Source organism: Adiantum capillus-veneris, chromosome 16, assembly GCF_014529385.1.
Source record: "Adiantum capillus-veneris isolate H3 chromosome 16, ASM1452938v2, whole genome shotgun sequence".
NCBI classification, from domain to species: Eukaryota; Viridiplantae; Streptophyta; class Polypodiopsida; order Polypodiales; family Pteridaceae; genus Adiantum; species Adiantum capillus-veneris.
In genome coordinates, this window is record NC_140946.1 from 121,302,917 (window position 1) to 121,323,077 (window position 20,161).

The window sequence follows — 20,161 nt, forward strand, 5'->3', positions numbered from 1 at the left end:
TACTTGCACCCAAATCACAAGATACTGCTATTTGAAATAGATATGGAATGCCAGGAAGCTTCACGTCTTTGACGGAAAATATGTTGCGGCTCAATCCAATATAATGATGTTGTGAGTGAGATTGGATCACAAAGTGGGGCCACCACTAACGCTAAAGAATGGAAATATGCACTTAGGTGCATTAGATACTAGCACAAGTAGTGCTTGAGGTTGATTTCTATGAGTCATGGCTCCCCAAAAAAAAAAAGTGACGTAGCCAGCTGTATAGTATTCGAAGCGTTTCCATGCTTTTTTGCGATGCTTTTCTTTGGGTGCTTTTGTGAAACGCAAACGCGTCGACAGAATTTATGTAAACGTTAGAGAGACTGCATTTTCCAGCATTTTCCAAAACGGCCATGGCGGAAGACATGAGAGAGCAAGAGAGAAAGGCAGCAGCAGAGAAGGTAGCACGCTTTAGATCCACCATCGAGCGTGCCAACCAGCAGTTGGAGGAGGAGGAGCTTCACCGGTTGCATCAGGTAATCCACAGTGCTGCTAGACCCTCGTAATTTCTACATTAATCATCGTCCCCAGAAGATTATTGAGCCTGCGCAGAAGCAGTCAGCTTCTGCACATCACATTAATATGAAGCTGGACGATATAAATTATCGGTCTCACGGCCATGGCAGGAGGGAGCAGAAGCAACCGGCCTCACCACGCTGTCCTAAAGTCCAACATCCTCACCATTCATATGACAAGCGGCAGACTCGACCAGCCTCTTCAAAACTTCGACCTAGCCATCACAACAAGGGCGTTCATCCTCCATCCCATCGACACAAGCATCAACAGAAGCAATTACCCCATTACAATGTTATTCATAAGGACATACTTATACATACTGCTGAACTGCACCCTGACCAGCGTGAGCAAAAACCCCAATTTCCTGTGCAAAAGTCTCCAGATGTACCCTCCAGCTGCCCTTCAGAGTACATAAGTCGGATACCCGGTTATTCGACGTCCTCGAGCTCATGCAATGATCTGTCCAACTTTCCCCTGGTGAAAATTACTAGTCCAGATGCGCCAGAAAGGTCCATGATATCTGCACATGATGATGCTCCTCACTCTATGACGCCGTCAACATCCCAGTCCCATACACGCCCCAGTCTACGCAAGCGCCGCTCACCTACCCCTTCTCGGCATGAGATTTTGCAGCAAGAGAGGCGCAAGGCGCGTGCAGCTATGGATGCTATCCAGCAAACTGTCTTCTTTGATGATGCTTACAGCACCATGAGTGATTTCTGGGAACTCATCAATTACAATCCAACTCGAAGGACAGCTGCACCCTTGTCATCCGATCAAAGTTCGTTGAGCTCAATATCATGTGCATCGGCGGCAAGCTCCAGTAATGTGGATTTTGTAAGGCGCCACCGGAGTTTCTTCACTTGTAGCTAGCTAGCTGGAGACCACATGAACCAAGGTGTCTTTACATCTGAGGCATCAAAAGGCCATGTTGATTTAAGATAGGTCACGCAATCAAGGGGCTGTGAGCGGCAGATATATATTTTTGCATGGTTCCGATGCCGTACCCAAGCTAGCATCATGATTAAGCGGACAAAAACATTGTTATATAATTGGCACTTATATTACAATGAATGAAGAGGAAGCCCAGGTACCATCGATTATATTTTGCAGCTTTTTGCATGACATAAGGTCCTGAGATCATCAGATTGAATTGTTCGAGGTCGATCCAAGCAGAATCCGCGGTGGAATGGACCTCTTCTGAAGACTGCAAGTAGAAACCATGGTTCAACCAACATTGTTCTACATCTTGCCTGTAGAAGGGCTGATGCATGCTTGTATCGATTGTTGCATGTCTTGTGAATGCTATCTACCTATGGTGACCTCGCCTCGGCTAATCCAAGCAAAGTTGATGTACTTGGACGATCAGGAGTCCAATAATAATTAGCTCGCAGCAATTGGTGAATGCATTTTTGGGGCATAGTCAGTACAGCAATGTGCAGTTGTAAATACATAATCTTTATATCTATTTTGAAAATTCGAAAAATATATATTGACGAGATTGGCACCTTAATTGCACTGCAATGATATTGATTTGCAAAGAGGGTAGTGTGTATATCAGCAAGCATCATGAAATTTTCATGTGCATTGATTGTTTTTTATAGCGTGGCGAGGTGCATCAATCAGGAATAGAGTCAATGGTGCATGAAGCCTCAGCTTTAAGGGCACTATTCAAGCACTTTTTAACCAGTCTGATGATAGCAACAATCTTATAATACAGCTTTTTAACTCTTAAAGATCTGTTACTGCAAATGAGAACAAGGTGTGCATTCACATTTTAGTATTCCATTGTTTCCTTGAATAGTCCAAAGTGTGTTCTTGTTTTCTGACTTTTGTAGTAAGCTCTTCAAAATTAAACTTTTGGGTTTCACACAAACCACCTTGTATAACCCTGTTGTCATATCATTTAATTTATAAGAAAAATCCAGAAAGAGAACAAGAATTGAATCTACATGATTTTGGAGTGGTCAGATCAGTCTATCGATGTGTATCACAGCTGGCCATTCACCAGCATATTCCTTGGACTCAGTCGTCGTACAATTTTGTCTCTCTCGAAGCGGTCATATTGCAAAACAGAAAATCGAATCTTCTACTCTAAATATTCTCATCTTTTGCCCGAATGAGGCTCACACATTCAAACCTACTCATCTGAGTTCGCAGAAGTTATTAATGAAATATTTAACCTAGAAATCTTAACCTTTTGGGGGATCGGCATCATGGCCTTGAAGTCCCAGCACACGAATATACGACTACATATCCTATATCACACAATGAAATTTGTACACAGCTTTTGTGGGGCACGGGAAAATGAACTGCACAAAGAATGGTACAACAAATAGCACTCAAAAAGACAGGAGGGGTAGCTTGCGCAGGGGGAGTTTCTTTGCCCTGCACTAGCCTCTGTCCAGGGAGATAGCAACACCTTTCCATCATCGAGATCAACTTGTGCAAGAGCGAGCGACTGTCAAAGACAACAGTAAATGGGAAGTTAGAAACATATCCAAAATGAATGGTAATGTCACGAGGGCAAATATATATCGAAAAAAGGATGAGGAAACCCTTCAACATTTGCCTTAATGGAGACTAAAACCTGCAGAGTAATGGACCTCATCTACATAAAGTCCAATTCCTTGATGAGAACTGAGTTGTTGACCAAGATGTCAGATGAGTAATTCAAGCTTTAATATATGTGGTTCTTCCATCGTCTTTGATTTTTATGAGGATAAGGTTATCTGACAGTGACTTGCTGTTGCATATGACAAGATTCTTTGTAGAAACTCTCCGTTGGTTGTTATACTGAGACCCAATATGGCAGCGGCATTCCAAGGCACCACACACCCAAGATGTGTGCATACAGCATTGAAGGCAAAGGTGGCCAGAACTTCAAGCCATAGATATTAATGACTCTAACAAACTTGCCATCAATCCCTGGCTAAGAGTTCTATCTGTGAGAACTTAGAGATTAACTTAAATGTGATTAATATCACTATTTATTAATATGCTAATGTCAATACATAAGAGAGTGCAAGATAATAGAGCAATGACAATAGATTGCACTTGAATGGAGAGTGAAGGCCTTGTTACAAATGAGGGCAGCTAATGGGATTTATATACAAGTTGAGGGAGTGAGGATTATCCATCACATGGGAATTATAGGTAGGTGGGAATAGACACATGTTGAGGCTTGCATAGGTAAAAGGGGTCCATGTGGGAATTAGGGAATAGAGGTAGGTGGAAAGGAAGTCCACACTTATTATAATCATAAGTTACCTTTACATCCCCCCTTAAGGGTGGACTTCTCGTTGTAACATTGAGATTGATGAACAAAAGAGCTTTGCGAAGTAGCCATGTCGTAGATACATGCTATCCCCCCTCAATGAGAAGTTCATCCGGTAGGGATCAAACTCAAATTACAAGATGAAGCGTGAGAGATACAGTCAATCGCTTGCAGAAGCATGTACTCCGATGTGCCAAGAAGAGGAATGTGATCTGATGCGCCTAAGATAGCCATGCCTTCAGAGATTTGCCACATGTAGATATTGTAGTCTTGTTGTTGATTGAAGTCGCGAGCGACAAGGCGTGCCTTGTAGCGATCAACTGAGCCGTTGGGGTGGTATTTCTTCTTTAATAGCCATTTGCAAGAGACAATGTTATGATTCTTAGGAGGTGGCACAAGCTTCCAAGTGTTAGCTTCTTCGAGGGCTTGGAGTTCATCCAATATGGCGGCATGCCACTCCTTGCTCTCGCTAGAAGCGAGGGCATCGAGAACAGAGAGGGAAAGGGCATCTTCAAGAGGCTCTGGTGGATGTTCAAGAATCATTTCATCACTGAGGACAGCAGAGAAATTGGTGGCGTCATAGATCTCGCGAAGAGAGCGGGTGCGGCCATGCGAACTAGAGGCGGCTTGGTCCAAGTGTATAGCCGAAGTGTGTTGCGATGGCAAGGTGGCAGAAGTAGAGCTATGAGGCTCGACTTTGTCGACATCTTCTGGGATGGGAGTAACTGGCAAGGTTTCGTGGGAGTTGCGGAAAAAAGGTGAGACCGGTAGCGAAGGTGATGGGAGCTCACAAGGTGGAGCACCGAGTGGTTGCAGTGTGATGGAAGTAGCGGTAGTCGGGACGGAGGGTGTTGGTGATGGTGTCAACTGTGAGGAGATGGGTGCAAGAGGTGGTGCAGGAGTGTTGCCGATTGGCTGTGCATGAGAATGCGAGACACGAGGAGGTGGACGGGCAATGAGGAAAGGCCTTTGGATGGTTAAGGGAGGCTCAAGATTGTGCCTAGAAGGCTGGGAAATTTGCGTAGGTGTGTGTGTGGGTGAGGCCGTCAACAAAGATTGATGAGAAGATTTGCCTGAGATGATGAATTCTTCATCAAAGACGACGGTGCGGGCAAAGATAAACTTATGATGGTCTGGGATATAGAGGCGGTATGCCTTGATGCCAAAGCGATCACCATAGCCGACAAAAGTTGTGCGTTGAGCACGTGGCGATAGTTTTGATAAAGGTTGCGTCACAAGTGGGTATGCAATGCTTCCAAAGATGCGAAGGTGGCCAAGATGAGGTGGGTGACCGTGCCAGAGGGTGTAGGGTGTAGTAGTAGGATTGCGGGTGGATGGAATGTGGTTTTGAATGTAGCATGCAATGGCGGTAGCTTCTTCCCAATAGGTGTCTGGGAGGCTAGCTTGAAGAAGCATGGCACGAGCAGCTTCAAATAGTGTGCGATTCTTGCGCTCAGCACGTCCGTTTTGTTGTGGCTGGTCGGTGATGGAGAATTCATGTCGAATACCAGCAGAAAGACATAGATCTTTGAATGCATGAGAAGTGTATTCCCCACCATGATCTGTGCGGAGAGTTTTAATGTGGCAACCATGTTTAGTCTCAACTAATGCCTTGAATGTGCAAAAATGAGAGAAGGTTGAGGATTTCTCAGCCATGTAGTAAGTAGTTGTGTATTTTGAGAAATCATCTATAAAAGTAAGCATATACTTATTGCCAGTGAGGGAGTTGATGGGCAATGGGCCACAAACATCAGAGTGGATGAGGTCGAGAGGTGCAGTGGCTCGTGATGATGAAGTGGGGAATGGGACATGATGTGCTTTAGCAAGAATGCAGCCCTCACAAAGTGTGATGTGAGTGAGGTGCTTAGGAAGACCTAGTGCAAGTTGGCGATGAGTGAGTTGGTGCAAAACATGTTGAGAAATATGTCCTAGTCTATAATGCCATTTGAGTGTGTTTTCTTGTGTTTTTATGGATGATACAGATGTATGTGTAGGCGATGAGTCACCCAATGGATAAAGACGCCCAGTTTTGGGGACCAAAAGTGTGACATACTGACCATATTTGTTTAGTTCCGAAATGTGGCAGCCTTCTTGCACGAATTTGATGATGATGCCGTTGTCGGTTAGCTCGCTGACAGAGATTAGATTTTTCTTGAGACCAGGGACATAATATACGTGAGAAATAGTGGTGTGTAGGCCGATAGGTAGGTTAATGACAGCATCTCCATAGGCTTTGGCGAGCTGGATGCTGTTATCACTGAGGCATACTTCTAGAGGGTGTTCTAGATAAGTGATGTTGGATAGCCAATGTAGGTGATATGTCATATGATGGGTGGCGCCAGTATCAAGTAGCCATATATTGGGATATGAAGTGGCTATAGTGGTTGCATATAGTTGCAAAGGATAAGATGGGCTATCATAAGTAGATATGTCAGCATAATGAGCTTGACCATAAATAAAAGGAGATGGTTGGCCATGGCGTGTTCCCCCTTGAGAGTAAGAAGGATATAGATTAGGGTGAGAGATAGGACGATTACCTTGATAGCGTGGTTGTCGACAGTCCTTTGTGAGGTGTCCAAAGCGATGACAATTGGCGCATTGCTTTGAATTTTGGTGATTGTGGTGGCTTTGAAATTGCAACTTTCTTCCAGAATTATTGTGTTGTCGAGGAGGGCTCGAATGTTGAGGCTTCTTGCCGTTGTAAGGGCGTGAGTTTCTTGTCATAGTGATAAGTGCCGTAGACTTCTGCGAGCTGCTAGTGTGGTCGCGAAGCGTTTCCTCCTGATGGATCTTGGCTACAAGATTTTGTAGCTGCAAGTTAGCTGTAGTGGCTTGTGTAGTGATAAAGGCTCTCCATGATACAGGTAAAGAAGCCAATAAGAGCATACTTTGAAGCTCTTCAGAGATGGCAAGCCCTGAGATAAGTACTTGATCTAGAAGTATTTGCCACGTCTCCAAAAACTTGGAGGATGACTGACCCTCTTGCATGGTAGTGTTTACCAATTTCTTGAACAGGGAAACTTGGTAGACGAGGTCAGTGTGCTCGTATTTCTTCTCGAAGAACTTCCAAATGGTGCTAGCAGTAGTTAGCTTTTTCACCATTTGGACTTGCCGATCTTGGCAATGGAGAATGAGCTCCATCTTGGCACTATTGTTTCTACTATGCCAAGTATTATACGTGTCGATGAAGTATGTTGAATCTTTGTCTTCGGGGTCTTCGGGGTGGTTAGGTTTCTCTTCGACTCCTGACGTGACGTCCCAAAGTTGCAGTTGCGTGAGGTAGAGTTCCATCCGAATCTTCCACACTTGGTAGTTAGTGCCGTTAAGCTTGTCGATAATGTAGCGGGGCTTGTAGGTGGATGCGGAAGATAAAGAAGCTAACTCGGCCATCTTTCGAGGTTCCGGATTCCTTGAAAAGAATGGAGAAATGAGGCTTCGAGTGTGGGCTAGAGAGATGGAAGAATCTTAGCGCTATTTAGAAAAATTAATCTTAAGCTCTATCGCTCTGATACTATGTGAGAACTTAGAGATTAACTTAAATGTGATTAATATCACTATTTATTGATATGCTAATGTCAATACATAAGAGAGTGCAAGATAATAGAGCAATGACAATAGATTGCACTTGAATGGAGAGTGAAGGCCTTGTTACAAATGAGGGCAGCTAATGGGATTTATATACAAGTTGAGGGAGTGAGGATTATCCATCACATGGGAATTATAGGTAGGTGGGAATAGACACATGTTGAGGCTTGCATAGGTAAAAGGGGTTCATGTGGGAATTAGCGAATAGAGGTAGGTGGAAAGGAAGTCCACACTTATTATAATCATAAGTTACTTTTACACTATCTCCAGAAGGGTGACTTATAAGCCATGCTTCCGCAACAATGTCATCGCCTACAGCATCCTTGGCAATAAGTCCAGTACCACCCCCTCCAGAACTGAAAGAAAAAGGCAGCAATTTCTACAGTGATAAGTGATACAATACTTGTACAATCAAGCAGATAATTAACAATCGCTATCGAAAGTACTACCTTGGAGGAACAAAGAAGAGAAGATATGGACCAAGTGCCCCTGCAGCTGGTAGGGATATTGCTCCAAGAAGAAGAAAATTCATCAACTGCCTCTTCCCCATGGCCACCACTTTACCAATATTTCTTTGCTTCCTTGTATAACCTGTTAGCGGTGCAAAGACCAGGGATTGAGAAGCACACCCTCCATTGTTGCTGGAAGCAATCTGTACATGGCCAAGCATAAAAAACGTCACACAATGTGACATGTTATGCAAGATTAATACTTCAAATCTTATGGTGGTTCAATATGGTATGGCAATCTACAGAATCATCTTGCAACAACCTCGCCCTAGTGTAGAAGCTCACATGATACATGCATTGCAAGGTCCATATATGTCCATAATTCTGTTTTGCTTGTAAAGACAGGTAGAGGTATGGAAATCTTCAGGATCATTTCAAGAAAAACTAGACGTGGCATTAAAGCTCAAGAAGACGATAGCGACTACCCATGCAATATCAAAAGATCGAACGCCTCCAACCACAATGACGTGGGTTCCAGCTAGGCTGATCCGAAATGGCAATCTCACTACCTTGCTGATCTGAGCCATATTCATCCACAAAGCCCACAGAAAGCATGCATTCTTGTGAGTCATGCATTTAAAAATGAACCCCTAAGAAGCATGGAAGCACTCACTCTCACTCATTAGAGGCATGCAGTTCGTATGGCTTTCTGAGCTAGCAGAAAATAGCCATTCCTAGCTCGCGTTCTTGCAGGACAATATGAAGAAATAGGATTGAATAGCGATAGAAGAGGAGGTCTAGCTGCTTTCAATATTAATGCGCGTGATCGCCACATACCACCCAAAAGAAGGGTCGATGAGAAATTTTGATAGCGGAGGCCCAGCTCCACACAAATTAAATCTAGAGAGGTTCTATTATTTTGGGAAGAGGTCCTATCATTTAAGCCTTTTGCCTTGCTAAAAGCCATAGCTTTTCCCAGGGCTAGAAAAATACATTTTTCCTAACCTATCAAAATAAGGGGAAACTTGAAATTCTGTCGGTTAGAAATTTGATGTGATTGGCCGTCTAATTTTTATGGGCCCAAGCTAGCAACTATGCTAGTCTTTGTTGATGTTTTCCAAATTTGCAAAGAGGATCTCACGTTGTGTCATAGAAAACAATGTGAATCTTCTTTGTCCGCTCATGCTAGACACACCCATCCTCAAAAGAGAATTGCAGTAGGCATATATACTAACCAACATTTTCTCAACCTATTTATCATTCTCAACTATCCCTTGTTGCAATAATTAGCACAATTTCCATGAGGATAATCTCACCATGCATATATTCACCCATGTCAACTTCTTATTTAATGCCATCTGTCCCTCCCTCCATCCCTCCCTCTCTCCTTGTGTGTGTGTGTGTGTGTGTGTGCCATGTCCATTTTGAGACTTATACTATCAAGTCAACTAAGCTTGACACATGTTTGGTGCATACATAGCTAGGGGGATCGGCTCTTTATAAAAAATGACATACAATCTGCGAGCAGAGTATTTTCAATAAGTATAAGATAATTATGATCCTTTTTTTTTACATTTATAACAACTTAAGTGAAATATATTAGTATACCCCATATCTTGCATATAAGGTTGTGTATGATTCTTTGATAATATGTAAACTAAGGTTTCTTTGAAAACACACTAAATTTGTTGTGTTATAAAACTCTATATTGTGTTTCTTTAACAGTGGTTCATGTCGTCCATGGGTACATGTTTGAAGTTGAGTCTTCATGATGTTGGTGATCCTGACGATGCCAATCTTTAACAAAACTGATGTTGGAGGCCTTATTTTTATATGCAACACGAGGCTGGATATTCAGTTTTCAATCTCACAGGTCATCAGATTTATGCATAGCCCAAGGTCTAAGCATTGGCAGGCTGTTAAGAGGATGTTTCGCTACTTGAGTGGCACTTTACACCTTGGGTTGTTTTATCCCAAGGGGGCATCATTGCTACAAAATTTACATGCTTTTTCGGACTCAGATTGGGCTACTTGTTATGACACACGAGTGTCCATGAGTGGTTTTTGTTTCATGCTCCATAGTTCATACATATCATGGTTGAGCAAGAAGCAACTTACTGTGGTGGCTACTTCCATTTGTGAGGCTGAGTACAGGGCCGTCTTCACAACTACGATTGAGTGTGTATGGATTAGACGTTGACGAAGGAAATTTGGAATGGAGGCCTCTACACCAAAACAAACTCCATTGCGCCACAAGGGAAATGAGATGAGGGCACCACCTAGTCTTGGAAGCGTGGACTAGGACCGCTACGCAGAGAGAGAGAGAGAGAGAGAGAGAGAGAGAGAGAGAGAGAGAGAGAGAGAGAGAGAGAGAGAGAGAGAGAGAGAGAGAGAGAGAGAGAGAGAGAGAGAGAGAGAGAGAGAGAGCTATTACTATGAACGAAACATTAACCTCAATGTGTGTACAAGGAATGGATAACTTCAAGCACTCCCAACACAAATAGCATGTAGATTACTAAACAACAACTCAAGATTTAGCCAAAATCACATCAAGCACTCTCACACACACATAAAAGATCTCTCTTAATTGACATAAGTAAGAGGAGGGGAGGTTACTAGCATAAACAATTTGCACTCTAGAATGTGCAAAGAATAGAGTGAATGAATGAGCTTTATGGGATCATGATGAGTGATACAAAGACTCAATGAGGCTGAGGGAGACTTGAAATTACAAAGGGGTGGGGGGGCTCTTTATATAGGCAAGAGAGTGATTAGGAATGAGGTTAAGATCCAAGTGCAATTTGTACAAATGAAGCTTGATTAGGGTCATTCCCCCAATGAAGAAGCTCCTTCCAAGTGATTTGTTGACCTATTTGCAACTAATTGGCTCCATCATCACTTGTGTTGTCTTCACTCCTTCCTCCATAGCTTGAGTCCAAGAGCTTCCTTATTTTAAAATGTAAAGAATCTACATAAAATCAAGGCATATCTAGCAATAATAGAAAGGGGTTGAATGAAAACTTATGAATTACAACAAGATTAAGCATGATTTGAGAGGTGATTAGAAGAGGAATTTGTGATGGTTTTATGAGCTTGAGAGAGAGGAGGAAGGAGGGGAGGGTGAGAAGACTAATGGCTGATTTTAGAGAAGGACTCAATGTGGAAAAGGAAGGGTGTGTGTGTAAAGGTAGAGGGGGTGGTCTCCACCACAGTTTAAAAAATTGGTGTCCGCCATTTTGGCCATATCTCCTAGACCGTAGATGCAAAAATTATAAAAAAAATATGGTCCGAATCTCCAGCTCATTAGCTACAACTTTGATGAAGACAACTTTTCTTGGATCGGAGTGGAAGTATTTTTTAAAAATCCAGCAAAATCATGTTTTTGTTTCCTTTCTTTACCAAGTCTTCATGTGGGTCCCATCTGTTTGAATCATCATATGGCTCCAAAGCCATGATGATATGAGCCCCTCATGACCCTTGAATCATGGGTGCATGGCTCCACAAACACATCATATCTTTTCTTTTCACATTTACATATTTTCCCTTCCCTTTACCATTAGGTTCTACCTTTCACCTCCTGTGAACTAGTCAAGGAAAAATTCCCATCAAATCATTTTTTTGAATTTTTCCAAGAGGTTGTTCTCACTCTTTCTTATATTGTAAACCTCTAGAAGCAAGGAAAACCAACAAAATATAGTAAACAAAAATTTGTGATAGGCTCGGATCATAGCCCCCCCAAACCTGGCTAGGGGTATTTATGCCTCTAGCCTACTTTCTTTGATCTTGGGCTGACCTTATTCTGATGTGATAAGGCTTTAGACGCCATCCATTTTTCCGGGTCTTGTGCACTTTACCATCAATGTCTTGAAGTCTGTAAGAGCCATTTTTGAACTTTTTGGTGACCAAGAACGGGCCTTCCCATCGAAAAAGAAACTTTCCATCCTTACGAGTGTCGAAGCGATTGTCATATCGAAGCACTAGAGATCCCTTTTTTATGTCTTTAGATGCTAGCTTTTTGTTGAACTTTTCTCTGCGCTTCTCTGCTTCTTGAGAGTAGTGGTTGATGGCTTCTTCATGATCCAATTGTAGCCTCTCTAGATCCATGATCCTTTGATGTACTTTCTCCTTTTGAGAGCCTACCTGGCTACCCAATATTCGAAGACTTGTTAACTTCACTTCAATGGGCAAAAGCGACCCCTTTCCATAAACCAAATGAAAGGGTGTGTACCCTAATGCGGTTTTGAAGGAGGTTCTATAGGCCCATAGAGTTCCATTCAGGTGTTTGTCCCAATCTTGGCGCCTGGCATGTACCTGTTTGGTGAGAATTTTGCAAATGATTCCATTTACCTTTTCCACCAAGCCATTGCACTGAGGGTAGTAAGGAGTAGAGTGTTGATGCTGAATATTTAGCTTCTGCATGAGTTCTCCTACCAAGTCTGCTCTAAACCCAAGTCCTCTATCAGATAGTATTTCAAGAGGGGTGCCAAACCGGCAACAGATGTGGTCAAAGATGAACTGACTCACATCCTTAGCAGTAATTCTATTGGTCGGCATAGCCTCAGCCCATCTAGTCATGTAGTCTACTCCCATAATGATGTACTCTTTACTTGATTGAGTGCGTGGTAGAGGCCCTATGGCATCAATTCCCCACTTCTCAAAGGGCCCATATACCTTTATTGGGTTCTGAGGTTCAGCTATGAGATGTCGTGGTCCTGCTTTCTGACATTCATCACATGTTTGACACGAGTTTTTGACGTCATGATGAAGACTTGGCCAAGTAAACCCAGCTTGTAGAACCTTTCTACTAGTGATGTTGTGTGCAAAGTGTCCTCCGCACACATCATCGTGACAAGCTTTTAAAATATCTTCAATTTCACTCTTCAAAGGCACCCTCCTAAGCACACCATCCTTACCAAGACAATACAAATTATCATTTGCTATGCGATACCTGGTAGCCTTCCTAGCTAACCATCGCCTTTCCCCTGCATTCAAGTGTTTAGGAGCCTCTCCTTGTTCCAAAATGTGCATGATATCTTCTAAGTCCTCCTTCCCTTGCTGAAGTGGAAGTTTGAATATGGCCACTGCTCCCACTATTGACTCATTTAACTTCGATGATGCTAGGTGGTCTGCATCCTTGTTCTGGTCTCTTGGCACATGATGTACTTGTGCCTCCCTAAATCTCCTCATAAGAGCTTTGGCTTCTCTCATTTTAGTAGAGAGACTGGCATTTTTTCAAGCCCATGTACCTTGCATTTGCCTTACCAAAAGCATGGAGTCACCAAAAGCATTTAATCTCTCAATTGAATTATCCAGGCACCAACAAAGGCCATGAATTAGAGCTTGATATTCTGCTTCATTGTTGGAGTGGACATCTTCTAGAGTGATCCCTTCACCATGGATCCTCTCTCCCAATGGAGATAAGACCACGATGCCTGCAGCTACCTTATCCTTTGTTCTCTTGTATGCTCCATCAAAGTAGAGGCTATAAGCATTGACCAGAGCCTCTAGAGATGGAGGTGGTGGTAGTTCCTTTCTCTTCAAATGGAAAACTTTTTCATAGCACTTGTTTGTTAAAATGTCGGCTAAGCATGCTCGAGTTGTTCTTTCAACCTGTATTGTATAATCAAACTCTTGAAGTCGCACCACCCACTTTGCTATTTTGTCAGAGATTTCCATATGTTGTAGTGCATAGGGAAACATATCCTCCACAGTGATAATTACAAACCTCTTTGGCAGCAAGTATGGCCGAAATTTGGTTACCGCAAACATGAGGGCTAACACTAGCTGTTCCATTAGGGTGTAGGCCTTCTCTGTGTTTTCCATGAGGCGGCTAGCAAAATACACAGGCCTCATAAAGGATGTTTTTGGATCTTTTTGTAGGAGGGCAGCACGAATGGATTCTTCTCCCACACTAGGGTTTACAAAGAATGTTTCTTCCCAACAAGGTTGGAGGATTACACGGAGTGACCCTAACATTTTTTTTCTCTCTAAAATGCCCATCACTTTCTTCACTCCAAACAAGTGTCTTTTGACGAGTCAGCTGTTGTAGAGGAAATATCACTTGGGAGAGTAAGTGTATGAATCTACCCAAATATCTTAGCTTTTGCAAGAAAGAGATTAATTGTTTGATGGAAGTTGGGGAAGGTAGATTTAGCAATGTTTCTATCTTTTCATGATCTACCTCAATTCCATCAATGGACACTACATGCCCCAATAGTGTAACCTTGCTTTCCCCAATGTGACATTTGTCCTTGTTTAGTTGTCCACGTTGTCCACCCAGCTTAGCTAAACGAGTAAATCCTTCATCAATCTTGCCGAGATGCATACTTTTGGAGCTGTAAATACAAAAGTCATCTATGAAAACCCTTATGGACTTACCAAAGTAAGGTTGGAAGACCATATTCATGAATCGTTGAAAGGTGGTTGGAGCGTTGGTGAGACCAACAGGCATGACTCGAAATGCAAAACAGCCCCATGGTGTGATGAAAGTAGTCTTTTTCTGGTCGTCCTCTGCAATGCGTATTTGAAAGTAGCCGGAGTAGCCATCACACACTATGTATCGCTCATGGCCTGCTACTTCATTTAGAATCTCATCTTGAAATGGGAGAGGGATGTGGTCCATTTTTGTTGCAGCATTTAGTGGCTTGTAATCCACGCACACTCGCCATTTACCATTCTTCTTTGGCCTCACCACTACTGGGGAGACCCATTCTGAATCTTCTACTGGGTATATGAATCCTACTTCTAAGAGTCTCTTCACCTCGGACAATAGTGCATTTTGTTGCACAACTCCTAATCTTCTTAGTTTTTGTACTACTGGCTTGCTCCCTTCTTTTAGATGGATATGATGCTTCACTGCAGTGACACCTGTAATGTGAGTGTAATCAGAAATAAACAATGATGCATGCTTCTTGAGAACATTTACATAACCCTCCCTTTCTTCTTCCTTTATATCCTTGGATAACATCTTCTCTAGGCTGGCATCCCACACATTCTCCATTTGGATCCTTGGGTTGTCTTCTGATGAGGTAGTTTCCTTTATGGTGACGCCCATGACTTCGAAAGTGCTATCACTCTCTTCACTTGAACTCTCTTCCTCGTCCATGGATGAGGAGCATCCACTTGAGCTCCACTCATCAGCTAACGTCTCTAGTTCAAGGTTCTCTTGTCGCCCATTCTTCAAGTTATAAACCACCTTCCGACTATGGCCACCCACATGAGGCCTCAACTCCAAGTCTCCTGTTGCCCAATCTTGCCTAGCTCCTGTACCCATGAGCCAAGGTCGTCCTAAAATAAGGGGGTATCCTTCTCCCTTCACTGGCATTACATAAGCATCAACCTCTGTAGTGATTCCAAAAATAGAAACTCTCAAAGCTTTCACTACACCCACACAAGTGACAAAGACATTATTGGCCATTTTTGCCCTAAAGTTTGATGATTCCATTACCTATAAACCCAATTGATGCATTAGCTTTTCTGTCATGACACAAACCTCTGCTCCACTGTCAATGTAAGTTTTTGGAATCCGTTGTTCCTTGATTTGAGCCTCCACCAAAGCCACTATATCCTTGAGACCATAGGCTTTGATTACACTTACTAGCTTACTTCGCTTTGCCCTCGTGCTCACCATTTTTTACCACTGTCGTCGCAGCTATGGGGAGATATGAAGTAGTTGTGGCCAAGTAATCTTTGGTCCTTGAGAACTCACATCAGCTTTCAAGTCATAAGGTTGTGTCCGAGATCCCATAGGGAAATCAGAGATGTCAATTTGAGACCTAGTACGGGTCTTTCTCTTCTTGGATTCATCTTTAGTTGCCCGAGATGTACTTGCTTCATTGCTTGCATCCTTGCTTGTTTCTTTACTTACTTCATCTTGGACACGCACATGCTTGATAGGCATTGTAGCAACTTCATCTATCTTCATCTTCCCTTTAGCTATTTCTTCCTGGTTGCTTCTGCCCTTGACGACCTCCTCCATCCTTACAATGCTCACATTTGGTTGAGTAGTAGGGGCTTGAGCTTGAGCACGAGGTGGCTGCAAAAATTGAGGTTGCGGTTGCTCTTGTGCTTGAGCTCTAGCACGGGGAGGACTTACTTGTTGTCGAGGACCTCTGACAGGGTAGTCATATCTTCTGGGATGAGGGCAATTATACATGCCGTGGCCATTTTCCCCACAATTGTAACACAAAATTTCCCTTGCTTGACGTCGTAATGGTGGCCGATTCCCACCATTCCCCTCAATAGGCCTTCTTGCACCCTGCACAAGATTACTCTCAAACCCTCTAGCTGGTTTGTGAGATTGTTTATTTGTTGGAGCATATCTTCTTGTTGACCTTTATTGAGGTCAGGTGCATTAGGCACATTTGGAGGTACGTGAGAAGCTTCCATAGTTGTGATATTGCCTCCCAAAGCTAGCTGGCCAGCTTGGGCTTGATAGAGAATCTTTCGATTCTTTTCCCTAGCAATCCTTAAGGCATCTTCAAAAGTATTTGGAAATTTACTCTTTACCTTCTCCCTTAGCAAGGGGTACAAACCTGAGATAAATCGATCCTTTTGGAGGCAATTGGGAGCTCGCTCACCAGGGTTTAGTGAGTCTGACCATTGCCCCCAAAGTTTCAGAAAACCTTCCTCATAGGTTGCATAACCATGAGGGTCAACTTGATGAAGGGCCAGAAGCCGTTGCCATAGTTCTTCTGCCGAATTGGCTTGTTGAAATCTTCATAGGAAAGCCGCCTTCAATCCCTCCCATTCAGCTCTTTGGGTTGGATCTAGAGCTTGGAACCATACCCTAGCGTCTTCTTTGAGCACCAAAGGAAAAGCTCTCAATTTCAATGCTTCTTCATCCCTCCCAGAGACAAGAAAATCCATCTCCAAGTTATCCAAAAAATCCCCAGCATTTTCCCCACTACGCCCAAAAAAATTAGGGAAATCCATGAAAGGATGGGTTGCCTTCCTCTCAATACAGCACAAAGATGAAAACGTCTAGGCCCAAATCATATCTTATTAAGGGTAGAATAAATGGATTGATAGATGCATTAATCTCAGCTAGACGACGAGGGCCTAGTAAATTCCTTATGACGTTTTGGAACCTAAGCTTTGTGCTAACTATTATATGCACAGTTTGTCTAGCAAGAGGTTGGATAGGTCCATATAAATCCCTATGATTCATGGAGTGTGCTTAAAGCAAGATGAAGATGTGAACATCAAAAGATACATTATACTCCAAAATAGGAAATATTATAGGGTCAGGGGACAACAATATCTCTCTCAACCTCTCAACTCCAAAATAGAAGACCAATCTTTGTTGGAAAAAAATATTTCTATTAATGCGCACATTCACCCTAATATTTTGAACTGATTGAAAGTTGTAGAAAATGGGATTATTCATTTGTGCATTAACTACAAACTTCCATGAAGCACTTCATTGAAGTTCAGCTCTCTTGGATCCCACCATTTGAGAGATGCGAAGAATTTGCTCACCAGTGATTAGCCTAGCTTTGGTGTGACCATCTTCAGCTTTGTAGAGTTCATAGGGTTCAATGGCTACCTTCTCAACCACCTTGAGCCTTCTTGCTAGTAGTAGTTGGAGTGCATCACCATATGTAGCCTCTTGCCAATACTGCACACCATTGATGTGTAGTTCCCCCTCCAAAAACTTGTTAATACCCGAGTTTGAGAACGCTTTCACCACCTGAAGTCGAGGCTTCAAAGGAAGTGTCTTCACACTAGCCACGAAGCACTCAACACAATGCTTTGACCTAGGGACTTGATGACTACAAGATTTTCCTTGAAGCAAAGAAGGGTGTATGTAGTTAACTCTCTTTACCTGCATACGTGACGTTTGTCGATAAAGACGCTTCTTCTCTCGAGCTTCTTGGGAAGACCATAGTGGAAGTCTTGGAGAATTTGATGGACCTTCCTTCGTAGGATTGGCAGAGCGCTCCTTGAGAACTCCTCCGTGGGGGCACCAATTTATGACGAAGGAAATTTGGAATGGCGGCCTCTACACCAAAACAAACTCCATTGCGGAACAAGGGAAATGAGATGAGGGCACCACCTAGTCTTGGAAGCGTGGACTAGGACCGCTACGCAAAGAGGGAGAGAGGGAGATAGAGAGAGAGAGACACACACACACACACACACACACACACACACACACACACACACACACAGAGAGAGAGAGAGAGAGAGAGAGAGAGAGAGAGAGAGAGAGAGAGAGAGAGAGAGAGAGAGAGAGAGAGAGAGAGAGAGAGAGCTATCACTATGAATGAAACATTAACCTCAATGTGTGTACAAGGAATGGATAACTTCAAGCACTCCCTACACAAATAGCATGTAGATTACTAAACAACAACTCAAGATTTAGCCAAAATCACATCAAGAACTCTCACACACACATAAAAGATCTCTCTTAATTGACATAAGTAAGAGGAGGGGAGGTTACTAGCATAAACAATTTGCACTCCAGAATGTGCAAAGAATAGAGTGAATGAATGAGCTTTATGGGATCATGATGAGTGATACAAAGACTCAATGAGGCTGAGGGAGACTTGAAATTACAAAGGGGTGGGGGGGCTCTTTATATAGGCAAGGATGTGATTAGGAGTGAGGTTAAGATCCAAGTGCAATTTGTACAAATGAAGCTTGATTAGGGACATTCCCCCAATGAAGAAGCTCCTTCCAAGTGATTTGTTGACCTATTTGCAACTAGTTGGCTCCATCATCACTTGTGTTGTCTTCACTCCTTCCTCCATAGCTTGAGTCCAAGAGCTTCCTTATTTTAAAATGTAAAGAATCTACATAAAATCAAGGCATATCTAGTAATAATAGAAAGGGGTTGAATGAAAACTTATGAATTACAACAAGATTAAGCATGATTTGAGAGGTGATTAGAAGAGGAATTTGTGATGGTTTTATGAGCTTGAGAGAGAGGAGGAAGGAGGGGAGGGTGAGACGACTAATGGCTGATTTTAGAGAAGGACTCAATGTGGAAAAGGAAGGGTGTGTGTGTAAAGGTAGAGGGGGTGGTCTCCACCACAGTTTAAAAAATTGGTGTCCACGATTTTGGCCATATCTCCTAGACCGTAGATGCAAACATTATAAAAAAAATATGGTCCGAATCTCCAGCTCATCAGCTACAACTTTGATGAAGACAACTTTTCTTGGATCTTATCTTATCTTTCATTGCACATTAAGTAATACTACTCTCTGTTGTGTGCCTGGAGCTTCCTTCGTCTTCTCCAAGGTGTGTGTGTTTCCTTGCAGCCATATTTCCAACAAAATAAATTTGTATTTTAGTTTCCCTCTAAAACCCACTTAATGCAAAATTTGAATATAGGTGTACACGCCAGATTACTTCATTTCATGAATGCGTTTACATTTCACTCTTCATTGCGCATGGTGATCTCCTCCTCCTTCACTTCAGAAGAAGATCATCATCCGTCATCACGCCAAGGCATAGTAGATGAGAATTAGCAGGCCATGGAAGACACTGGCGATAATCGATCGGCCACAGATTTGCAAAAGATCCAGGCGCGCGCTTACATACAGGTTGCTCAGGCCTTCATAGCCGCACATCCGGAAGGCATCAGCTGGGTAAGACAGGTGCTTCTTTCCTTTTCAAGGAAGCATCTGCATGACTTTGCCTCACCTTATTGGGCATTTCTAAGGCTCATTTTGGAGATAGAGGATTTCATTCAACATAGTACAAATTAGAGTTGCATGAAGTCAGCTTAAGATTTACTTCCTTACATTAGTTAACTCAAAGTGCTCAACAAGAGTTGGAAAGTCATTTTGCTACCTTGGTGTCAAATATGTGTACTCAGTTTAGCCAGCACTTTGTTTCCATCCTCTATTAAAATGTTAGACATTCTTTCTCTGTATTTTTCTTTCTTCTGACACCTTGAACTGGAATATAATCCCAAAAGTTTTATCGGATTTTCCTATAGGCAAAGCTTTGGCCCTTAAATGATGCAAATATGAGTTTCTTTCTTTCATCCTCTCTTGTTTTCTATGGCGTGGATTTCTATTTCTTCATATTGTCCTTTCCATCCTCTATTAAAATGTTAGACATTCTTTCTCTGTATTTTTCTTTCTTCTGACACCTTGAACTGGAATATAATCCCAAAAGTTTTATCGGATTTTCCTATAGGCAAAGCTTTGGCCCTTAAGTGATGCAAATATGAGTTTCTTTCTTTCATCCTCTCTTGTTTTCTATGGCGTGGATTTCTATTTCTTCATATTGTCCTACAAGAAGGCAAGCTAGGAATGGCTATTTTCTACTCAGAAAGCC

At 42.6% G+C, this 20,161-nt stretch overlaps 2 protein-coding genes across 2 annotated transcripts; one reads left to right on the plus strand and one right to left on the minus strand.

The window, feature by feature from the left end:
• Window positions 1-414: 414 nt before the first annotated feature.
• Window positions 415-2,372, plus strand: LOC147439763 (uncharacterized). The gene has a single exon (XM_086484390.1). The coding sequence runs from the start codon at window positions 625-627 to the stop codon at window positions 1,429-1,431; it is 807 nt and encodes a 268-aa protein (XP_086340516.1). The 5' UTR covers window positions 415-624; the 3' UTR covers window positions 1,432-2,372.
• Window positions 2,373-7,553: 5,181 nt separating this feature from the next.
• Window positions 7,554-8,456, minus strand: LOC147439764 (cytochrome b6-f complex iron-sulfur subunit, chloroplastic-like). The gene is made up of 3 exons (XM_086484061.1): window positions 8,355-8,456; window positions 7,870-8,072; window positions 7,554-7,776 (listed from the first exon to the last, which is right to left on the minus strand). Exons 1-3 carry the CDS (start codon window positions 8,454-8,456, stop codon window positions 7,554-7,556), a joined length of 528 nt encoding a protein of 175 aa, XP_086340187.1.
• Between the last annotated feature and the right edge of the window lie 11,705 nt (window positions 8,457-20,161).